This window comes from Geotrypetes seraphini, chromosome 6, assembly GCF_902459505.1.
Source record: "Geotrypetes seraphini chromosome 6, aGeoSer1.1, whole genome shotgun sequence".
In the NCBI taxonomy this organism is placed as follows: domain Eukaryota; kingdom Metazoa; phylum Chordata; class Amphibia; order Gymnophiona; family Dermophiidae; genus Geotrypetes; species Geotrypetes seraphini.
In genome coordinates, this window is record NC_047089.1 from 256,276,604 (window position 1) to 256,297,136 (window position 20,533).

The 20,533-nt window shown below is 42.0% G+C and overlaps 1 protein-coding gene across 4 annotated transcripts in view; it reads left to right on the top strand.

Annotated features, from left to right (window-relative positions):
- Window positions 1-20,533, top strand: part of POLA1 (DNA polymerase alpha 1, catalytic subunit) — an 874,681-nt gene that overhangs the window by 128,862 nt on the left and 725,286 nt on the right. For all 4 annotated transcript variants that reach the window (XM_033948024.1, XM_033948022.1, XM_033948023.1 and 1 more), the window contains exon 14: window positions 15,917-16,055. In XM_033948024.1, the coding sequence (XP_033803915.1) occupies window positions 15,917-16,055 (139 nt within the window). The remainder of the gene's footprint in view (window positions 1-15,916; window positions 16,056-20,533) is intronic.

Here is a 20,533-nt window from a genome sequence, read left to right on the forward strand (position 1 = left end):
ATAAGCAGTGCCTCTGCTGGATCAGACCAGACGTCCATCACGCCCATCAGTCCACTCACGCGGCGGCCTATCAGGTCCAGGACCTGTATAGTAATCATCTATCCCCTTTTCCTTCAGAAAACTGTCCAATCCCTTCTTGAACTTCAATACCGTACCCTGTCCTATCACGCCCTCTGGAAGCGCATCCATGGAAAGAGCATTATCTTGGACTTTGGGGCATTTAGAGCTAGCATATTGTCTAGCCATTGGTGAATTTGGTCAAATTTCATGTTAACCATTGATACATCGTGATTGCTTTCAGAGTCTATTGGGTGTAAAAGCTGGATGTCAGCGCAGGCGAAAGCAGAAAATTCAATAGATTGACAGAGTCATTAAAAGGGCTAAGAAGATATTAAACAGAAGTGGGAGGATAGACCCTTGTGGAATTTCATAGTTAGTAGTAAAAATATCTGAGGTGGAATTGTTGAAGGAGACCGTCGAGGTACAGTTTGTAAATTAAGATCAAAACCACCCGAGGACCTGGTTAGTGATTCCAGTAGATTCAAGTCTTTCCAAGAGGAGGTTATGATCAATGATATTCCACCATGGCACAGGTTATCCAGCACGCAGCCCTCCCTAGTGATGAGGGAGCTAGATTTACGGACTCTTAGGATCACAGAGTGGATATTATGTTAAAAAGAGTGGCATCTTTATGTCTTCAAGTGACTGTGGCCATTTCTTTTATTCTGAATGTCTGTTATTCCGGCCTGCACAATACGTCCTCTGTGGAGGTACATGCCTGTCCTCCACTGGTGATGGTTAGTGTGACTTATGTGCTGGACGCCCTTTATGATCATTTAAGTTCTTAGTACATTCTCTGCTTGTGCAGTGTCAGCGTGCCAGACTCTTTGGATCTGTCTTTAGACTGGGGACGTTGCCTCAAGGGCCTCCTTAAATGGATGTCCTTTCAAGGGCCAGCTTCTTGTTGGTTCAGGTCTGAATGACCTGCATAGGTGTTGCCGAGTGCCTCCCTAAGTCTCTCCCTGTGAACAAGTTTCACTGGACGTCGGGAGGGAATCGTATTGCTCTTTGTTCCTCCCGCAGGTGTTGTCAGGGATCCACAGGTTCTTCCTCTTAGACATTCCCAGTGCTATGTCCCCATTACAACACTTCCAATTTCAGATGTCCTCAGGTTCCCATGCAGTGGCTGCACCTAAAAAGCTCTGATGATGTCAGAGGGTGGGCATGGCTTCTTCATATCAGAGGCCGACTTCTCAGTTTTATCAGGAGAGGACTCATAAGAACATAAGAATTGCCGCTGCTGGGTGAGACCAGTGGTCCAAAATGCCTAGCAGTCTGCTCACGCAGCAGCACTTAGGTCAAAGACCAGTGCCCTAACTGAGACTAGCCTTACTTGCGTACGTTCTGGTTCAGCAGGAACTTGTCTAACATTGTCTTGAATCCCTGGAGGGTGTTTTCCCCTATAACAGACTCCGGAAGAGTGTTCCAGTTTTCTACCACTCTCTGGGTGAAGAAGAACTTCCTTACGTTTATTCGGAATCTATCCCCTTTTAACTTTAGAGAGTGCCCTCTCGTTCTCTCTACCTTGGAGAGGGTGAACAACCTGTCTTTTTCTACTAAGTCTATTCCCTTCATTATCTTGAATGTTTTGATCATGTCCCCTCTGTCTCCTCTTTTCAAGGGAGAAGAGGCCCAGTTTCTCTAATCTCTCACTGTACGGCAACTCCTCCAGCTCCTTAACCATTTTAGTTGCTCTTCTCTGGACCCTTTCGAGTAGTACTGTGTCCTTCTTCATGTACGGTGACCAGTGCCCAGTACAGCGTCATGATAACCTTCTCCGATCTGTACTTAATCATTCCTAGCATTCTGTTTGCCCTTTTCGCTGCCACCGCACATTGTGTGGATGGCTTCATTGACAAGTCTCTTTCCTGGGGGGAGGGGGGTGTCTCTCCAAGTACTGCACTGGACTTCCTGTATTCATGTTTAAGATTTTTGTTACCGACATGCATCACCTTACACTTATCCACGTTAAACCTCATTTGCCATGTCGCGGCCATTTCTTGAGTGTGTTTATGTCACAATGCAGTCTTCGCAATTCTCCTGCATCTTCACTACTCTGAATAACTTTGTATGGTCTGCAAATTTAATCACCTCACTCATCGTACCAATTTCCAGGTCATTTATAAATATGTTGAAGAGCAGAGGCCCGAGCACAGAACCCTGCGGCACTCGCACTCGTGATGCTCTTCCTGTCTTGAGTATTGTCTGTTTCCTATCCGCCAGCCAGTTTTTAATCCACGTGAGTATTTCACCCTCGATTCCATGGCTCGCAGTTTTTCAAAGTAGTTGTCCATGCGGAACCTTGTCGAATCCCTTCTGAAAATCCAGATATACAGTGTCGACCGGGTCACCCTTGTCTATCTGCCTGTTTACTACCTTGAAGAAGTGCATCAAGTTCTTCAAGCAAGATCTTCCTTTGCTGAAGCCGTGCTGTCTGTTCCTCATCAGATTGTGTCTGTCAAGGTGGTCAATCATGTGGTCTTTTATCAGCGCCTCTACCATCTTTCCCGGTAGCAAAGTCAAACTCACCAGTCTGTAGTTTCCCGGTTCTCCCCTCGAACCTTTCTTGAAGATCGATGTAACATTCACCACTTTCCATTCTTCTGAAATCCTTCCTGAGTTGATCGACAGATTGGCTATTAGTTGAAGCAGTTCAGCTATAGTCCCTTTCAGTTCCTTGATTACCCTCAGATGGATGCCATCCGGTCCCGGGATTTATCGTTTTTAAGCCTATCAATCTGCTTGCATACCTCTTCTAGACTGACCGTCAACCCTGTCAGTTTCCTGTCTTCATTTCCCGCATATAGCCTGTCAGCTTCTGGTATATCTGGTTGTGTATATCCTCTTCGGTAAATACAGATGCAAAAAATGTGTTCAGTTTGTCGGCGATGTTGATACGGGGTATATATAGTAACATAGTAACATAGTAGATGACGGCAGTAAAGACCCGAATGGTCCATCCAGTCTGCCCAACCTGATTCAATTTAAAATTTTTTTTATTTTATTTTATTTTTTTTAATTTTTCTTCTTAGCTATTTCTGGGCAAGAATCCAAAGCTTTACCCGGTACTGTGCTTGGGTTCCAACTGCCAAAATCTCTGTTAAGACTTACTCCAGCCCATCTACACCCTCCCAGCCATTGAAGCCCTCCCCTGCCCATCCTTCACCAAATGGCCATACACTGACACAGACCGTGCAAGTCTGCCCAGTAACTGGCCTAGTTCAATATTTAATATTATTTTCTGATTCTAAATCTTCTGTGTTCATCCCACGCTTCTTTGAACTCAGTCACAGTTTTACTCTCCACCACCTCTCTCGGGAGCGCATTCCAGGCATCCACTATCGACTAGCACGCCTACTTCGGAAGGCTTTAAACTAGGTAAGTTGGGGGAGGGTTCATACATACATACATACATACCAGAGCAGCAAGGATCCGCCCTGGGGAAGCAAGTAAAACCCACACTTCTGAGCCTAAGGTAAGTGCCCATAGTATACACAAAAAAACAGGAGTCACACTAACGGGGATAGGCATCTCATCACAAATTTGGAGAGCAATGTATGTTAATGCACACAGCTTGGGTAACAAAATCCTGGAACTAGAAACAGAGATAAGGAATGCTGACCTTGACATAGTAGTGATATCTGAGACCTGGTTCACGGACTCGCATGGGTGGGATATGGTTATACCAGGCTACAATCTACTTCGTCGGGACAGAGAGGGCAAATTAGGAGGGGGGATAGCACTATACACTAAAGATAATATCAAAACTACCAGGATCACAGAGGTTAGATACACAGGGGAATCACTTTGGGTAAACCTGGCCAGAGGGAATGAAAAATGCCTTTACCTCAGTGTGGTATACAGGCCTCCGAGACAATAGGAAGACAAAGACAAGGAATTGATTGAGGACATAGAGAACATCACTTTGCGTGGTGACACAGTACTGTTAGGGGACTTCAACATGCCAGATGCAGACTGGAACACCCTCTCCGCGACTACGAGTGGTAGCAGAAGAATATTAACCTCCATTAAGGGTACACAACTCAAACAAATGGTATTAGAGCCCACCAGGGAAAAGGCAATACTGGACCTGGTACTCACAAATGGAGACAGTGTCTCGGAAGTATCAGTGGGAGACACGCTGGCTTCCAGTGACCACAACATGGTATGGCTCAACCTCAGGAAAGGCTTCTCTAAATCAAACACAGCAACGAGGGTCCTCAACTTTAGGGGCGCAGATTTCGACTACATGAGAGACTTTGTCCATCAGGAGCTGCAAAACCATGCAGAAACTGACAATCCGGAAACTATGTGCTCAAATCTAAAATCCATCCTGAACGAAGCATCTAGCCGCTACATAAATACAGTAAGCAAACGCCGGAGAAACAAAAAACCACAATGGTTCAGCAAGGAAATTTCGGACCTCATTAAAAAGAAAAAAGAAGCATTTATCACCTACAAACATCTTGGGAAAAGAGAGGCAAAAGAAGACTTATCTGGCCAGATCTAAGGCTGTCAAAAAGGCAGTCAGGGAAGCCAAACTTCAAACAGAAGAAGATCTAGCACGGAATATTAAAAAAGGGGACAAATCCTTCTTCAGGTACATTAGCGACAGGAGGAAAAACAAAGATGGGATAGTACGCCTTAGGCAATCAGACGGAAGCTACGCAGAATCTGATCATACCAAGGCAGAACTGCTAAACGAATACTTCTGCTCAGTATTCACCTGTGAAGCACCGGGAGCTGGTCCACAACTACAGATAAGAGACAGCCAAAATGACCTGTTTCATGATTATGAGTTTACACCCAGTAGCGTCTACCACGAACTTTCAAGACTCAAAGTAGACAAAGCCATGGGACCTGACAATCTATACCCCAGGGTACTCAGAGAGCTGAGTGAAGTTCTGGCTGAACCACTATCCGTGCTCTTCAATCTTTCCATGCGCACGGGAAAAGTACCCCTAGACTGGAAAACAGCTAACGTAATTCCACTCCACAAAAAGGGCTGCAGAACAGAGACAGAAAATTACAGACCGGTGAGTCTTACATCCATAGTGTGCAAACTCATGGAAACACTGATCAAACAGAAACTCGACAAAATTCTAGACGAAGAAAATTTACGTGATCCACACCAACATGGATTTACCAGGGGAAGGTCCTGCCAATCTAATCTGATTGACTTCTTTGACTGGGTGACCAGTCATCTGGATGCCGGAGAGTCCCTGGATGTGATATATTTGGACTTCAGCAAAGCTTTTGATAGCGTCCCACACTGCAGGCTGTTGAACAAACTAAAATCGATGGGATTAGGGGATACATTCACTACATGGGTAAAGGATTGGCTAGATGGTAGGCTTAAAAGGGTGATGGTAAACGGTATCCCCTCCAAAACATCAGCAGTGATGAGTGGAGTACCTCAGGGCTCCGTCTTAGGGCCGATTCTATTCAATTTATTCATAGGAGATTTGACCCAAGGGCTTAGAGGAAAAGTATCACTGTTTGCCGACGACGCCAAACTATGCAACATAGTAGGCAAAAGCAGTGTTCCGGACTTTATGACGCAGGACCTATGGCAGCTGGAACAGTGGTCATCAACTTGGCAGCTAGGCTTCAATGCTAAAAAATGTAAAGTAATGCACCTAGGCAAAAAAAATCCACACAAAACTTACACACTAAATGGTGAAATCTTGTCCAGGACCACGGTGGAACGTGATTTAGGAGTGATCATTAGCGATGATATGAAGGCTGCCAATCAGGTGGAGAAGGCTTCGTCCAGGGCAAGACAATTGATGGGCTATATCCGTAGGAGTTTTGTCAGCAGAAAACCTGAAGTCATAATGCCACTATACTGATCCATGGTGAGACCTCATCTCGAGTATTGTGTTCAATTCTGGAGACCACACTACCGGAAAGATGTGTTGAGAATTGAGTCAGTTCAGCGAATGGCTACCAGGATGGTCTTGGGGCTCAGGGATCTCACGTATGAAGAAAGGCTAAAAAAACTGCGGATGTACTCACTGGAGGAGCGAAGAGAGAGGGGGAACATGATTGAGACCTTTAAGTATATCACGGGGCGTATAGAGGTGAAAGATGATATCTTCAGTCTTACAGGGCCCTCGGTAACCAGAGGACACTCGCTGAAAATCAGGGGAGGGAAATTTCAAGATGATGCTAGGAAGTACTTCTTCACCGAAAGGGTGGTCGATCATTGGAACGTGCTGCCTCAGCAGGTGATTGAGGCCAACAGCGTGTCAGATTTTAAGAAAAAATGGGAAATTCACGTGGGATCTATAGGGGAGTAAAAGTCAGGGAGTGGGTCATTGGTATGGGCAGACTCGATGGGCTATGGCCCTTTTCTGCCATCAATTTCTATGTTTCTATGTTTCTACCCTCTCCGTAAAGTAGAATTTCCTAACATTGCCCCTGAATCTACCACCCCTCAACCTCAAATTATGTCCTCTGGTTTTACCATTTTCCTTTCTCTGGAAAAGATTTTGTTCTACGTTAATATCCTTCAAGTATTTGAACGTCTGAATCATATCTCCCCTGTCTCTCCTTTCCTCTAGGGTATACATATTCAGGGCTTCCAGTCTCTCCTCATACATCTTCTGGCGCAAGCCTCCTATCATTTTCGTCACCCTCCTCTGGACCGCCTCAAGTCTTCTTACGTCTTTCGCCAGATACGGTCTCCAAAACTGAACACAATACTCCAAGTGGGGCCTCACCAATGACCTGTACAGGGGCATCAACACCTTCTTCCTTCTACTGACTATGCCTCTCTTTATACAGCCCAGCATCCTTCTGGCAGCAGCCACTGCCTTGTCACACTGTTTTTTCGCCTTTAGATCTTCGGACACTATCACCCCAAGGTCCCTCTCCCCGTCCGTGCATATCAGCTTCTCTCCTCCCAGCATATACGATTCCTTCCTATTATTAATCCCCAAATGCATTACTCTGCATTTCTTTGCATTGAATTTTAGTTGCCAGGCATTAGACCATTCCTCTAACTTTTGCAGATCCTTTTTCATATTTTCCACTCCCTCTTCGGTGTCTACTCTGTTACAAATCTTGGTATCGTATAGATTTTGTTCCTTGGTGACTGTGTCCTTAAAAAGGGACCATGCTTGCTCTAGCGTTTTTACAGTGATAAGCACTGTAAAAACGCTTCTTAATCTTCTTTTCCACCATGAGTCTCATTCCTTCATAATTCCCTTTTCGGAAGTTCAGTGCCGTGGCAATCATTCTGGATTGATGTTTTGCCCCTGTGTTCAGGTTGAAGCGGATCATATTGTGATCACTGCTTCCCAGCATCCCTTCTACTTCTACACCTTGCGCTGGCCCTTGCAGTCCATTTAGAATTAAGTCCAAAATTTCTTTGGATCGATGGGTGCTGGCCATCATTTGGGAGGGGTTCAGGTTGGACCTCCTTTGCCTGTCTCTGGAGTTGTTTCTGGTTTCTAGCAAGTCGACTGGAATGGAGTCCAGGGTTCATGATATTCTGCAACACCTATTAGACATCGGGGCGCTGAAACCTGTTCCAGAACACAAATAATGCTTAGGCAGGTACTCCTTATACTTCATAGTGCTACAGAAAAGCTCGGAGGATTGGAGACCCTTTCTGGATCTAAAGTTGGTTAACCGCTTCTTATGGAATCAGAGCACATGGTGATAGCTGCTCTCTCTCTCTCTCTAGGAGAGTTTCTGGCATCCATGGATCTCACAGAGCTTACCTCCATATTTCGATCTACCCGAGCACCACCAGTTTCTGTGTTTCCGTGTTCTGCAACAGCATTTCCTGTTCACAGCTCTGCCCTTTGGCTTTGCGACGGCACCCCGCACATTCGCCAAGGTGATAGTAGTTGTGGTGGTTTTCCACCAGCAGGGGGTCCAAGTCCATCCTTCCTTGGACAACTGGTTGATCTGGGCTCTTCATCAGGAGTGCAAAAGTGCGGTGGAGCTGGTAGTGTCTCTGCTGCAGGTGTTAGCAAGTTCAGGAAGAGCCGCTTGATGTCCTCCCAGTCTCTGGAGTATCTGGGCCTTCCCTTTGATGGCACAGAGACAGAAACTTTAACATCAGATCATAATTCTCCTGGAACGTCCGGCTCCCTCAGCCTGGCATCAACTTGAGGTTCTGGGATCTCTGGCAGCCTACTTAGAGGCAGTTCCCTAGGCCAGAGCACACATTTATTTATTTATTCAGTTTTCTGTACTGTTCTCCCAGGGGAGCTCAGAATGGTTTACATGAATTTATTCAGGTACTCAAGTATTTTTCCCTGTCTATCCCAGTGTGCTCACAACAATGGGGGGATTAAGTGACTTACCCAGGGTCATAGGCTGTAGCTTTAACCATTGCACCATATTCTCCACATGCACCCTTTACAGGAGTCCTTCCTTTCTCAGTGGTCTCCGCAGCATTTTCTCTTCTGATGCTGCTCCCTTGGACGGTGCCAGTTAGCAGAAGCTTCAGCTGGTGGTTTCAGGGGGAGGCTCTCGGTTAGAGCTGACTCGTTTGGATTTCTGAGTGGATGACTTATGAAGGATGCCAGCCTGTTGAGTTGGGGGCTCTCTGCGGGGACCGCTTCATTCAGAGGCAGTGGACTCCTCATCCAAAACATTGGTTGATCAGTTCTCTGGAGCTTCGAGTAATTTGGCTGGTGCTACTTGCTCTCGAGCCCCTTCTGAAAGGAACTTCTGTTTAACATCTATTTGGCTTCTTTACTGATATTTTGCCAGTCCATTGGTTTTCAATATTTGCTTATGCCGATGATATTCAACTACTTCATCCCCTTGACCCAACAAACACAAATAAAATACATATTATCAATCAAAAATTGGGGAAAATTAGTCTTTGGCTAAATGAGAATATTTTGTCTTTGAGTATTCCAATAACCAAATCCTTACTCTTCCCATGGAAAGAAGGAATCTCCATATCCTCTCCGATATGTATTAACACCCCCCACTCAAAATGGTTACATCAGTAAAAATCCTAGGCGTTGTTACCATGAACAAATCAGCACCATGGTAAAAAAAAATGCTTTTACAGATTGAGACTGATTCGATCACTGGCAAATTTTCTAGATTCATCTTCTCTTAACATACTGGTCCATTCTTTGGTAATGGCTAAACTAGACCAGTGTTTCTCAACTCAGTTCTGGAGTACTCCCTTGCCAGTCAGGTTTTCAGCATATCCGCAATGAACTTGCATAAACTTGATTTGCATACACTGCCTCCATTATATGCAAATTTCTTTCATGCATATTCATTGTGGATATCCTAAAAACCTGACTAGCAAGGAGGTACTCCAGGACCTCATTGAGCAACACTGAACTAGACTACTGCAACTCTCTATATAAAGGCATTATGTTAAAGGAAGTCAAGACGTCTTCAAATGATCCAGAATACCATGATTAAAATCATCACTAAATCTAGAAAGTTTAACCATGTTTATCCCACTCTTCATAAAAGCCCATTGGCTACCAATAAAATATCATTATTAACCTATAAAATAGCATTATTAACATTCAAGGTCCAATAAAACGAAGTTTAGACGAACCTATATCATTAAAAGAATTAGAAACAGCATTGAGATCTCTTAGAGTTGGATCCGCTCCAGGTGGTGATGGTTACACAGTAGAATTTTATAAAACATTTCAAAATATCCTTTCACCACATTTATTAAAATTATATCAGACACAACTTATAAAAGGTAATATAAAAGGTACTATGGCTGAATCAATAATAATTGTTTTGCCTAAGCCAAATAAAGATCCTACTTTGGTTTCGAACTACAGGCCTATATCTTTGATAAATGTTGATAATAAACTTTTGGCGAAAATTTTGGCTTTGAGATTAGCCAAAGCTCTCCCACATATTATAGATATGCATCAAACGGGTTTCGTTGCTAAAAGACATTCCTCCAATAACTCTAGATTATTATTTCACATGCTAAACTTATCAAAAAAAATGGATGAACCGGCTTTTACAGTTTCATTAGATGCCGAGAAAGCATTTGATAGGGTAGAATGGAATTTTATGTATCAGGCTTTAGAATGGTTTGGTATAGGTTCTGGATTTATACAAATGGTAAAAACATTGTATAGCTTCCCGATTGCAAGATTAAATATTAATAATATGATATCGGATGGTTTTCAATTGCAAAGGGGAGTTAGACAAGGCTGTCCTTTATCTCCTTTGTTATTTGATGTTGTATTAGAACCCTTATTGTTAGCAATACAGCAAACGAGGGAGATACAAGGTATTCCATATTCAGATATGGAATATAAAATTTCGGCTTATGCGGATGATATTTTGCTTTATTTGAGAAACCCAGAGTCTACCTTATCTTCTTTATTGGAATTAATTGATAAGTTTGGCAAATTTTCAGGTTATAAAATTAATTGGAATAAATCTGAAATTATACCCTTGAATGTTTACTGTGTAAAAGGATTATTTGATACTTTTCCATTCATATGGAAAGAAGAAGGATTTAAATATCTAGGCATTCAAGTTAAAAAAACAATTGAAGATACTGTAAAAGAAAATGAAAAATATGTATTAAAAAAAGTAACGGAATTATGTGAGCAATGGAACCCATTACATATTTCTTGGTGGGGAAGAGTTCAAACTATTAAAATGATGATGTTGCCTGTAGTTTGCTACCAAATGAGTATGATACCTATTTATTTTCAGGGGTCCTTTTATAAAAAGCTTAATAGAATTTTAACAAAATTTCTTTGGCTTGGTAAAACACCTAGAATAGCTTTAGTAACCTTACAAAAATCAATTAAGGAGGGAGGGGTAAATTTTCCAAATTTCTATAGGTACCATCAAGCCTATATTCTACGTCAGGGTATGTATTGGATCCTCCCAGAACTTATAGATAATGCACCAGATTGGTTATATTTGGAATGGCGCCTTATGTTTCCCCTAAATTTAGTTCATCTACCAAGTATTAATATACCTAAAAGATACAAAGAAAATAAAATAATAATGGATACTTGGAAAACATTGAGATTTATTGATAAATTAACACCCATCCCAATATACAAATCAACTAATCAATCCATATGGATAAACTCCAAGATCAAAATTGGCGGAGCTCAAATCCTTTGGAAGAACTGGATTATTGCAGGCATTAGATCTATAGACGATGTTATTTCAGAAGGTAAACTGCTGGATTTTTCACAATTGCAACATAGATTTGGTCTTAATAAAACACAAAGTTTTAAATGGTTGCAATTGAAGCAGGCCATTCAGGTTGGGTTCCCTGAATGGAAATCATTAAACAATCAATATAGTTTAAAGTTCTTATGCTTTAAAGCAGACTTCCTAGGACATCAAGCCGCATTGTGGTATAAATTAATATCTGGATATCTAAATAAAAAACCAAAAAATGGTCTAAGAGACATTTGGAGCATTGAGATTGGACATCAAATTAATGCATCTCAATGGCCACTAATTTGGTCTTGGAGAATGGGATGTACAGTGTCAGCATCTATGAGACAAACATGGTTCTTTTTATTACATAGAGCTTTTTGGACCCCTACTCGTTTGCAAAAATTAGACAGTTCTAAGTCTAATAGATGCTGGCACTGTAATCTAGAACCAGGGACATTAGATCATTTATTATATCATTGTCCTTATATTAAAATTTTTTGGAATTCAATTTGGCCACAAATTAATAAATTAATGGAAAATCATATTGCAATATCATATGATACAATTTTATTTGGAACAATGATGAGAAAAAAAAGTCAAATTTCACCAGAAAATAATAAGCTTTTATTAATTATGACAGGGGTTGCCATTCAACATATAACTAATAATTGGAAAAATTACAACAACCTAAATTACACATTTTGGTGGAATACAATATGTCATATTTTTAAAATGGAAAGAACAATAGCAATACAAAAGGGAACATATAATAAATTTATAAAAATATGGGGGCCATTGACAAAATACTGTAATGAATAAATAATATGATGTTTTCTTCTTCTTTTCTTCTTTTAAAGATTTTTTTTTTTTTTTGTGACACACATAAAGGGGGGATAAGAAAAATCAATATATACAAAGTATGTTATAATATATTATACAAAATGTAACGTATGAATAAAAGGTAATAAAAGGGTGAGGGGAGGGAAATGGGACAAAAATTGTTTTGATTATATTATATTAGATATAAAAAAGTTTTTGAATATTTATCAATTGTATTCTAATATGTTGTATACTTTTTATAAAAATTTGAAAATTAAAATATTATATTAAAGTAATGAAAGGGAGGGGGGAGGGTGAGGGGGAAAATCAAATTCAGATATATAATGTATTAGATATAAAAGTGATAATATGCATTTATCAATTGTAATTTATTATTATGTACACTTTATGAAAAATAAGAAAATAAAAAATAATGGAAAAAAAAAAAAAAACAAATTGCAAAAGCCCTAAGTTTCATAGATAAAATATTAATTCCCCATACACCAGGTAGATCACTTAGATCACCACTCAAAATATATTGTTCATTCCTTTCCTAAAGATCATTAACACATGACTCACCACCGTATTTTCAGTAACAGCACCTATGATCTGGAATTCTTTACCTACTCACTTAAGGGATGAAAAAGTCTCTACACGTTCAAAGGCTCACTAAAAAGTTTTCTATTCAAAGTTGCATTTGAACTGTAAAGTTTCCGGCCCCTCTTACGCTTAAGATGCAGACCACGGCCGAAGCCCACTCTGACCACGAGGAACTTCAGTTTGATCCCTTCCCTATTGTTTTTGCCCTTTTATGTTCTCTTTTCTCAAATTATTGTAGTTCAACACATTACCCAATGTATTCAGTATGTCCACCCTTGTCTTCGTCAAAATGTCTTTTTTTAAAATAGATTTTGTCTTCCCCCCCCCATTTTACTCTACGTTGTCTAGAAGCCATGATAGGTGATTAATCAAAATTTTAATAAACTTGAAACTTGAAACATGAGTTTCTCCGACAGCGGTGGCGCACACACATCATCAAGGGGGCACGAGAAGCTCTCTTTTGGGCCAGGAGGCTCATATGTGGTTCCTCTGGGTGGAAGCACATTTTCTGTCTTCTTTGGTGGCCCATGTGGCTGGTGTCGACAAGTTTCAGGCAGACTTCCTTGGCCGACAGATCCTGGAACCAGGAGCATGGTTCCTCTCGTAGGAGACGTTCCAATTGATCGTACAGAGCTGGGGTCAGCCCCAGATGGACTTGTTGGCTTTGGCAGAGAACTTGAAGGTCAGGTGCTTTTTCAGTTGACAACGGCAAGGAAGCAAGGGACAGATGCCTTAATTTGGCCCTGGCCAACTCACGTGCTCCTGTTTATTCCCTCCGTGACCTCTGGTTGGTCAAGTCCTCTGCCGGATAGTAGCTTCAGATTGGCTTCATCGTTCATGGTATGCTGAGCTCATCTGTCTTCCATGGAGCAAGAAACTCCAGCTCCCTCTTCCTTGATATCTTCTTATTCAGGGGCCAGCGGCCATGGAGAACTCACGGTGCTTTGGTCTTATAGCATGGCTCTTGAGTGCTCAGCTTTGATGAAGCGTGGTTTTTTTTGGGTGTAGTTATCGCGACTTTTTTGCATTCTATGAAATCCTCTACTATGGCGTCTTATGCCAAAGCCTGGAAGGCTTTCCAACAGTGGTATACTAAGAATCATGTGGAGCCTGACTAATTGCCTTTTTGTTCTGACTGCTACACCTCACCGTGTTCAGCCGGCAAACAAGGTTTCAGTCACTTGATTAATTCCAATGGCCATTTCTACGACTTACATTGCCCGTGGCAAGCAACCGCCGATTTCACTTAACGCCCACTCAACTGGAAGTGTGGCTGTGTCTTGAGTGGAGTCTTGTGTGATTCATTCTGATAAACTTTGCAGGGCGGCTACTTGATCCTTTCTTCGTACTGTTACCCAGTTTTACTGAGTGGATGTGGCGGCTCATTCTGATGTCTTTTTATTGGGACCTCGGTGTTGAGGGCAGGCTCTTCTGTCCCTCCCTAGATGTTACCATTGCTTTGTATGTCACCTAGGGTATGGAATCCAGAAGGGACGTAACAGAATGGAAGACTAGGTTTATACCGTATAATCTTCTTTCTGCTAGTCCCTAAAGGATTCCATAACAGCTGCCCTCTGTGTAAACTCAGTTGTTTGGAATAGTGTGCTTCTTTCTGCCTTGATAATTTTCTTTACAGGCTTGAACGCTTTCCAGCCAGTTGAGAGATCCTGTGGTGGAGTATGTGAATTATCGAAGGCTATTCGTGGGGTGCTCGTTGCACAATGTTTTTTCAGAGTTGCCTTTGTGCCTGTTCATGTTTTTCAGAGCAGTTCAGTTCAAGAATTGTTTGTGTTGCTGGGGATCTTCCCCCATACCCCCTTGTCATAGTTTGTTCAGGTATCTGGCTTAGCTTTGAGACTTAACTGGATATGTTTGTTAGTTCTCAGGCTAAGGGGGTGGAACATGTGTTCAGAAAAGTGTTCAATTTCTACAACTCTCGAATTGCAGGTTGGGATTGAATACCTAGCATGTGGAATCCTACAGGGACTAACAGAAGATTATTGAAGGCAGAAACCTAATCTTCCATTGAATAGTAGTCTTTCAGGGTGTGATGTAGATTGCATTGCATAGAGATTTTTGAAGAGCCATGTATTCAGATATTTGCAGCATGAAGTATATACTTTGGTAACATGTTTCTCCGCAGGAAATGAGTTCCAGGCTCCTATGATCAGATAGTTAAAATATTTGAAGTGTTTTTTTTTCTATTTATACCTTTCATTGATGGAAATGACCAACTGACTCTTATTATTTCCATATATGAAAGGTATAAAATACAAAACCCCTCACTGTAAATCTTTTAACTATCTGATTGTAGGAATCTGGAAGTCACTTCCTTTGTGACACACAAGACTTGGTCCACCTTCTGCTGTTCACATAGGTGACATGAACATTTCTCTGTGTGTGTGTATCTTTCCGATATCTTGGTAGTCTTACTCTAATCTGTGCATGAGCCTTTTCTTATGTGCTTCCCCTCTGAATCATGCTACTAGTTGTACTATGTAATGTAGGTGTAGTTTTTTAAAGGCCTGTTTTTTGGAATGTACTTAATTTTGTTAGCCTTTTCTTAATTTCCAACTGTTTGTCTGAGTTTTTCCATTGTTTTTATTTAATGCAAATGTTTGTACCCTGCTTTGACTCATGCCATAAATAAAAGCATCACTTATTAGCACATGAGGCATTTATCTGCATAGTGGCTCCTGCTGTATGAATGAGCTCTGTTTGAATATTAGCACAGTTTGCTTTTTTCCATATTTAAAGTCATGCTCAAATTTTTCCACTCAAGTTTTTGAGAACACATTTACCCCCTCAGTTTTGTAATAGGCTGCCCATATTTACATAGCACTTGGGTAAGTGTCTAGAATACTGTAACTTTCATGAGTAAGTGTACCCTTAAGCAACACATCTAAGCATGCTCTGAGGGTGTGTGTAAGTGGCAAAGCACGTAAATGCAGTGGTAGCATTCACATGGGCAGAGCATGAGTTGTGCTGCCACAAGTTATAGATCACAATTACATGTGCATGTCCTTCCCATGTTTGAGCAGCCACAGTTACGCCAGGCCTGTGGCTGATATATCTGTGGGCACCTGATGCCACGTTATGCTAATATTCCATAATGGAATCTGGGCATCCATTTGCACCTAAAAATAGACACACACGGTTAGACTTGCTCCCTTAGTGACTCCTGATAGAAGACCTAATTTAGGTAAGAATTTTTTTTCCTATAAAATGGGAGCAGCAATCTTTCCACTAAATCCTCTCCAACCCTTCCTGTTTCTTTTAGGCTGAGCTGCCCCAGCTTCCCCAGGACCTGAGGGGAGAGACATTTTGTCATGTGTTTGGAACAAACACTTCCAGTCTCGAACTTCTTTTACTCAGTCGGAAGATTAAAGGACCCAGCTGGCTGGAAATAAGAAATCCACGTAAGAATTTGCACTTTACAGGATATTAGATTGCATAAGGCGAAAATGTGGTTTATTCAGACATGCTTGAGATAGAGCTGTTCCCTCCCCTCTGTTGTAGCAGGAAAAATGATTAGAACAAGCTTGTCCAACCTGTAGTCTAGGGGTCAGAACTCGGCCTGCCAGCCTCAGCTTTTTGGCCCACAGAAGCTCTGTGAAGTTCTCGACAAGGCTTTGATTATTCTCTTCATTGCTGCGAGTGATCCAAGAGAGCTCTGTGAAGTCCTCCTGCAATGCTGGAAGTTGAGACTGATCCCATGGTATCAGGTCTCACGAGACTTAATACCACAAGACCGACTTTAACTTCTACAGCACAACCTCATGTGAGGAAGAAGGGTTCCACTTCGTGAGGAACGTTCTGGGGCAAGAGTATGCTCTACAGGAGAGATGGACTGCATCTGATCGCGGCGGGAACAAGACTTCTAGCAAACAACGTCAGGAGAGGAATAGAACCGGCTTTAAACTAAGAAGAAGGGGAAAGCCAACAGTTGACCAAGCGTCGACGATTCGGAAGAAGGAATCCCCTGAAGATATCGAGGGGAAAAAAGGCTGGGAAGAAACAATGGACAAATTACAGGAGTCGACTAACCCAGAAGAGGAGGTTAGAAGGAATGTAACAAAAGAGAAGAAACTAAAGACCGAAGCACTGGGAAAGGAAATGAAGACAAGAAAATACCAGGATCTAAATTGCATATATACTAATGCAAGGAGCCTAAGAAACAAAATGGGGGAATTAGAAGCCATGGCCAATGCAGAGGACATAGACATAATTGGAGTCTCTGAAACATGGTAGAATGAAGAAAACAAATGGGATACAGTACTGCCGGGGTACAAGCTCTATCGCCAGGACAGGTCAGGACAGAAAGGAGGTGGAATAGCCCTATACATAAAAGAAAGCATACAATCAACAAAAATGGACACACAGAGATGACCAACAAGCTGGAATCGCTATGGGTTAAAATACCGGGAAGGAAAGGGCCTGAAATAAAGATGGGCCTATACTATCGTCCACCCGGGCAAACCGGAGATATCGATGAAGAAATGGAAGCCGAGATGAAGCGAGAATGCAAAAGCAGTAACACGGTTATTATGGGAGACTTCAACTACCCCGGGATAGACTGGAGTCTTGGAAGCTCAAAATGCGCTAGGGAGACAGAATTCCTGGAGGCTATACAAGATTGTTTCATGGTGCAGCTTGTTAGAGAACCAACGAGAGGAAATGCCACTCTGGATCTAATCCTAAATGGGTTAAGGGGACCTGCAAAGGAAGTAGAGGTAGTGGGACGGTTGGGAAACAGCAATCATAACATGATCAAGTTCAAGGTTGAGGTAGGAATACTGAAAGGAAAGAGAACCATAGCGACAACGTTCAACTTCAGGAAAGGAAACTACGAAGCAATGAGGGAAATGGTAAGGAAGAAACTTAGGAACACTTCCAAAAAATGCCAAACGGTAGAACATGCCAGTCCCAACTCAACAAGACGACCCAGAAAGCTTTTCTAACCATGAGAAATCTACGTAAAATCAGAAAATTCTTCAACCCAGCACAATTCAGACTAATTGTCCAATCCCTAGTCTTAGGTCTGCTGGACTACTGTAACTCCCTCTATCTTCCTTGTCCAGCCACTATGATAAAAAGACTCCAGACCATACAAAACAACGCCCTCAGACTGATCTACTCACTCAGAAAATATGATCACATAACAACTGCCTTTTTAGACTCCCACTGGTTACCCATACAAGCACGAATTCAATTCAAATTCCACTGCCTATTATTCAAAGCGTTACACGGCACCTCCCCTTCCTACCTAAACAACCGCTTAAACCAGATCTCCACCTCAAGACACAGAAGAACCCCGAACCCTTTTGCCTTTCCCCCACTCAAAGGCACACTACGCAAGAAAATGTTTGACAACCTTCTGGCAACACAAGCAGCAAAACTCAACCATTCCATCTCCAATTTGCTGACAACATCGGACGACTTCAAAACATTCCGAAAAGAAATCAAAACCCTGCTTTTCAAAAAATTCATCCAAATATCTTAACCCTTCTTCACCTACCTCAAGATATCTCTTCCCCAAATAACCCACCTAAACACCTTCCAAGCAAACAGACCCCTAAAATAGATGGTAATCTTACCTACTCTAACTATATTCTCTTTGTCTATATCACACAGTTTGGCACTATCATTTTACTATCCAACCCCTAAATCCCCTTAGGAATCTATCCAGCTATCTCTCCTCTGACAAAAAAAAAAATAAAATTGTATCTTCACTGGAAAATGTCCAGTCAAATCTTTTGTAATCCGCCTTGAACTGCAAGGTATAGGCGGAATAGAAATCCGTAATGTAATGTCTTTTCTCAAGAGCACGGTGAGCGAGGCGCAAAATCTGTATATCCCCAGATTCAGAAAGGGGTGCAAAAAGAGTCAAACAAAAGACCCGGCGTAGATAACTAAAATAGTGAAGGAAGTGATAGGCAATAAGAAAAACTCATTCAGGAAATGGAAAAAGGACAAAACTGAGGGGAACTGGAAAGAGCACAGGAAGTATCAAAAAGATTGTCACCGAGTGGTTCGAAAAGCCAAAAGAGAGTATGAAGAGAGGCTAGCCAGGGAAGCACGAAATTTCAAATTGTTCTTTAGATATGTTAAAGGGAAGCAACCGGCTACGGAGGAGGTGGGTCCGCTGGATGACGAAGACAGGAAGGGAGTGGTGAAGGAGGAGAAAGAAGTGGCAGAAAGACTTAACATGTTCTTTTTGTCTGTATTTACAAACGAAGACAATGGAAATCAAGCAGAAAAATTAACATCCATGGAAGTGAACCTTGAAGATATATGCAGGCAGATAGAAAAACTAAAAACTGACAAATCCCCGGGTCCGTACGGAATCCATCCAAGGGTTCTGAAGGAATTAAAGGAGGAATTAAAGTAGCGGAACTACTGCAGCAAATTTGCAGCAAATCTATCCCTGAAAACAGGCATGATCCCGGAGGACTTGAAGATAGCCAACGTTACGCCCATCTTTGAAAAGGGATCAAGAGGTGACCCGGGAAACTACAGACCGGTGAGTCTGACCTCGGTTCCTGGGAAAATGGCGGAAGCACTGATAAAAGAAAACATCGATGAACATTTTGAAAGAAATGAACTTCTGATAACCAGCCAACATGATTTCTGCAAGAAGAGATCGTGCCTAACGAACTTATTGCACTTCTTCGAAGGAATTAACAAACGGATGGACAAAGGAGACCCCATAGACATCATATATCTAGATTTCCAGAAAGCCTTTGACAAGGTGCCCCATGAACGCCTACTCCGGAAACTGAAGAACCATGGGGTGGAAGGAGACGTACATAGATGGATCAGAAACTGGTTGGCGGGTAGGAAACAGAGGGTAGGAGTGAAGGGCCACTACTCGGACTGGAGGAGGGTCAAGAGTGGGGTCCCGCAGGGCTCGGTGCTCGGGCCGCTGCTGTTTAATATATTCATAAATGATCTAGAAACAGGGACGAAGTGTGAGATAATAAAATTTGTGGACGACACCAAACTATTTAGTGGAGCTCGGACTAAAGAGGACTGCAAAGAATTGCAAAGGGACTTGAGCAAACTAGGGGAATGGGTGACGAGATGGCAGATGAAGTTCAACGTTGAGAAATGTAAAGTATTACATGTGGGAAACAGAAACCCGAGGTACAACTATACAATGGGAGGGATGTTATTAAATGAGAGTACCCAAGAAAGGGACTTGGGAGTAATGGTGGACATGACAATGAAGCCGACGGCACAGTGCGCAGCGGCTGCTAAGAAGGCAAACAGAATGCTAGGCATAATCAAGAAGGGTATTACAACCAGAACGAAAGAAGTTATCCTGCCATTGTTTCGGGCGATGGTGCGTCCGCATCTGGAGTACTGCGTTCAATATTGGTCGCCGTACCTTAAGAATAATAATAATAATAACTTTATTTTTGTATACCGCCATACCCAGGGAGTTCTAGGCGGTTCACATCAATTAAACAAAACTTAATAACAAATTACAATAAACTATCTTTACAAGTAAAGAAGGTATTGGAACAAAATTAACAAGAAATTACAATTGATCATGGTTACAGTTGATCATAATTACAGGCAATGAGGTGATAAAGATGGGCATGCGAGGGGGGGAATGAGTAGGTCATTGGAGTTAGTGAGATGGGGGAGATCTAAAAGAGGGGGGAGGGGACCGGGCGAGTTGGGTCGTTTGAGGGAGGGGAGAGAGAAATGGAAGAGATGGGATTAGGGATATTGAGCGTGGAATAAATGCGTTTTGAGTGTTTTTCGGAAATCAAGGTAGGAGTGGGCCTTGAGCAGAATTTGGGCTAGCCAAGTGTTCTGTTTGGCTGCCTGGAAGGCGAAGGTTTTGTCGAAGAACCTTTTGAGGTGACAAAGTTTTAGGGAGGGGAAG